Below are 4118 nucleotides of genomic sequence, written 5' to 3'. Positions count from 1 at the left end.
AAGGATGCTTCCATAATACTTTTTGTACCAACTGATGTAGACATATCGGGTGCTATCATTTTTGACTTTGGGATCATTTTTGGTTCAGGACGTTGCAGGCAGCGTCCAACCATTCTGACATTTGTTGCTACTAGTGTTCCAGATCTCATGGTCTGAAAGTCCTTTCAGAGCATGGATAATGTAATGCTTCAGACTGCATGTCAAACAATTATGGTGGGCGAGGCTTTGGATTCTACTATACAAGATTGTAGGCTCATCGGGAATTGGTTGGAGTGCCCAAGCATGAAGTCCATGGTAGGGAAGATGTTGGCACACAGCTCGAGCCTGAGCCCATTAATGAGGGAACACAAACCGAGACTAGACTGTGTTCGTATAGAAACTCCCTTGGATTCTCTGGGTACTCAATAGTAAGCCTTGCATGAATTTGTGGCCATCATCAGAGTATCAACATTGGCCTCATGGACAATGAACTAGCGATTACACTTCAATTTATTCTAGAACAATGGACTCATCTGGTCTGTCCACAAATCCGGCTACACTTTTGAAAAATTATTCATGCATCTCTCGAAACAGAGCCGACACATTCAGGCTCTCATCTAGCAACTCCAAAATATGTTGAACCTCCACACTCCCTTGGATCAGTAAATCCAAATTTGGTAGCATCAAGAGCCTCTACTGGTCTGGGAGGATTTAGAGGAGCTCCCCGCGTGAGCTAGCATAGTTATCCCTGCCCTGCTAGCAGCTTGTTTCCAAGTCTCCATGTGGTTTTAGCCTGCTAGACTCAGCATTTTCCTGCCAAGCCAGCATTCCCAAAATCTGCATCTCTATCCTAGCATTGGGCTGCATTTCTAAGCTGTGCAGTAGGTGCAGCCGGTGGAGGGTAAAAATAACTCGAATGCATCTACACATGGGGATGCACTTTCTGAAAAGTTAGGGATGCTGAGAGAGCAGCCCTCCCTAGCACTAGCATTGGCACAGGGAGGCCCTCTTAGTCCACCACTTGCCAGGAATGGCAAATCCAGCACAAAATCCCAATCTCTCTAATTTGAAATGTAAATTTGTTGAATTTCGAGCAAAAAAGAAGCAGGAACCTGGCAGCCATGTTGCGAATTTGAGACATGATGGCAAGCGAGTGGATTTAGTACTATGTTTGGTGATGTAGAAAAATTACAGCAGCTTGCGGGAACCCTGGGAGGCAAGGCTATGAGCTGGGTTAGCCCGTACGGAGTGGCCCACTTTTCTACTTATAATGAGATCAAGACGGCATTTTTGGCATGATTTTGGAAGGAGAAAACCCTGAACTATGTCTAAAAGAAGATGCGAGAGCTGGAGCAGAAGAAACTCTTCGTCAAGGACTATGCTCAATGATTCCTCAACTTGGTGCACCGTTTAGACGCAAATGAACGACCGACAGTGGAGATGTTGGCAAAGAATTTTTGCAAAAGTCTCAGGAGAGAGATCCGAAGTGCCATGGGAAGTTTGGAATTGGGAGGGGCCAATGCATTCATGGATTTGGTGGATGCAACCAAGTAGACCGAAAGAAGAGTCTGCAAAAAGGTTGGTAAGGGATCCGATTCTGACAGATTCTAATTTCGAATCCAACAATGATTCTGAATCCAATTTTGATGATGACAAGGGTAAGAAGAAGAAGAAGAAGAAGAAGATGAGGTAAACTCAATGGGCGTGCCCTTGTGTTTATAAGATGAGGGACTATGTTATGGGCTATGTTTGTATGGTTGTGTATAGTAACGAATGGTCAGACCAGTAAATGTAATTCGTTCCGCTTATTGCATTTGCGTTGTGTAAGTCAGTCCATATGTGGTCTATTGTTGTGCCATGTATCGTAGTGCTCTTTGTAATCAATTGTCGCATACCATGATTTTGAAATATTTTTTTTAGATTCATTGGAGGTACCCATCGGTATTGTAGTCAATATTGAATTCCCCTATAACGTAGGGAGTCGTTTGTCTTGGTATTTTTACGAGCATTGTTTCTATTGTTTCGGTTAGGTTTTTTGCTTTTGACCTTGGTGAGTTGTAAGTATTAAGGAATGCCAGATTCTTGCTTGTTTGTGTAGGGTAGATCATTAATAGGCACTCGCAGCCCTCGTTGTATGCCTCATTTTGTTGTATTGGTTGCATTTTTGGTTTTGAATAAGTTGAATGGAAACCTTCTGTTGCTTTTTGTTGCGTGTGAGTTTCTTGAAAACATAAAATGGTTGCAGCCATGATGCTTCTGGATCTTGTTATGTCTTCTCGATGTAGTTGAAATGACCTTGTATTTAGGCTTTGCAATGTTTTGAATTGATTGTCTTGTCATTTAGCTCGATCCAGACAATTGATGGTGTTCTTGAGGTGTCTGCTCCTTTGAAAATGCTGTCGGTGCGATTAACGATCCCGTCGCTGATGTCAAGGTTTCCCGATCATACTTCAACCAGCATCCCTAGTTTTAGGTGCAATTCTTTGTGCAGACCAGCAGTTCTACGGGGGTCGTCAGGGATTGTAATGTTTTTCATGCAAGAGTTTTGCCTATGATCGGTTGCTACCATGACGTGCGAGAGTTCGTCGTTGTTTTCAAAGACAGCCATATTGTGTCTATCCTTCATTGCATTTGTGTAGAAAAGGTGCGGGACATTGCTTTTATTGGGGGGTTCCTTGTAGTGGTTTGCATTTAGTTTGTGGACATCCTCGAGTGTATGTGTCCTTGTCCTTATTTTTTTGAGGATCGCCAAGTACTCTACATTTTGCTGCCGCATTGGCTTCTGCAGCTCGTAGTATTTTATGTGTTTTCTCCAGAAAGAACCCAGTGTACACCCTGTCACCACACGCTCATAAAAAATCTGAGTCTTTAACGGGGCTTGCTTGGCAAAGGTCGCCACACAACAAGACGTCAATGCCTCCAAATGGTTTGTCATGGTTATGCTTTATCTCCCTCATTCGCATGTCTACTGCAAGGAATGTGTTAATTCCTACCAGAGATATTTCATCGACTAATATTGCTTGCACATCTTTGTACTGTGTGACCAGCACCTGTAATTTTTTTGTTGAGAGGCACACGTACATGCTGGTTAGCAACGGCAGGTACAGGGCTGCATCTATGGTGTTCCCATCTATTGCTCGAGCCGCTCTCCCAGTGTAAGCTAGCAACAGTACTTTTGCCAAATCCACGTCCATAGTTGATTTGTGCGAGTAATGTCACCACAAGGCTTCAGCTATTGCCAATGCAACATGGGTTTTTCCTGAACCTGCGTTGCTTGAAATGAATAAATGCAAGTCATCATCCGGTTCCGTTCTCTTTCTTAGCATGATGTCATCTAGAATGTCCCTTTGTTCTGCATTCATTCCTCTTAGGATTTGGATGTACATCGCATTTGCAATTGTGTTTTGCTTGCATTGTTGAAGTCGTCGTTATTCTTTCTCGCCCTAGTTCATTGCATGTCGTAATTGAAGTCATACTCATCGCCAAATACTGCCAGGATGTCGGTGTTGCTGGTTCCTATAGAGTGGTCGTTGCTGGTTGTCAAGGCCATTGCTGCTGTAGGCATCTGGACAAACAATGACTGATTGGAATCGATTCTCTGTTTGTGCCTATCATACATGTCCTTCCAGGTCGGGATTGCTAGGACCAAAATGTGCTCTTCGTTCTGAAATGGTAGGTACAACAAGCACAACTCTTTGTAATGGTTCTCGGGTTCTTTGTGCTTGTTGTAATTATTGAATCATATTATTCTTTGTCTTGTTCTTTTTCGGGTGCTTCCCCTCATCTTTATGTAGTTTCTTGCAAATGAAGCTAGGCATATGCCATGCAGTGGCTGTGCTCTTTCAGTGTACTTTGTGACAATATCATCAAAGAAGATATCAATGCTTTCTGGTTGCATGAGCTCTAGCTGAGCGCGGCGCTTGAGTAGCAGTGTTCTCTCTTCAATTGGATTTGTGTTGATGTACATAAACTCTCTTATAGAAGTTGTCAAAGGAAGTGAAAGGCAAAGGTAGACGGCATGTTGTGCATTGATGTGTTGCGTATTCAAAATTGTGTTGCCAACCTTGCACACACATTCGTCTGCTAGATAATTTTCCTTGATGCTTTTTTCCATCGTTGTCTTCACCGCTGCATTTGTC

The 4118-nt window shown here is 43.1% G+C and overlaps 1 protein-coding gene across 1 annotated transcript; it reads right to left on the bottom strand.

Moving 5' to 3' along the window:
* Positions 1-2828: 2828 nt before the first annotated feature.
* Positions 2829-3173, bottom strand: LOC147885270 (uncharacterized). Its single transcript, XM_087396987.1, has one exon. It carries the CDS (start codon positions 3171-3173, stop codon positions 2829-2831), a length of 345 nt encoding a protein of 114 aa, XP_087253113.1.
* Positions 3174-4118: the final 945 nt, after the last annotated feature.

This window comes from Dipteris shenzhenensis, chromosome 25, assembly GCF_047967505.1.
Source record: "Dipteris shenzhenensis isolate YYH24624 ecotype China chromosome 25, Dip_SZ_1.0, whole genome shotgun sequence".
NCBI classification, from domain to species: Eukaryota; Viridiplantae; Streptophyta; class Polypodiopsida; order Gleicheniales; family Dipteridaceae; genus Dipteris; species Dipteris shenzhenensis.
Note: the sequence above shows the minus strand (reverse complement) of the source record. Positions and strands in the feature narration are given on the sequence as shown.

Excerpts from the sequence above, each read along its gene's own strand:
- LOC147885270 (XM_087396987.1), bottom strand. The coding sequence starts at position 3,173 with ATGGACGTGGATTTGGCAAAAGTACTGTTGCTAGCTTACACTGGGAGA.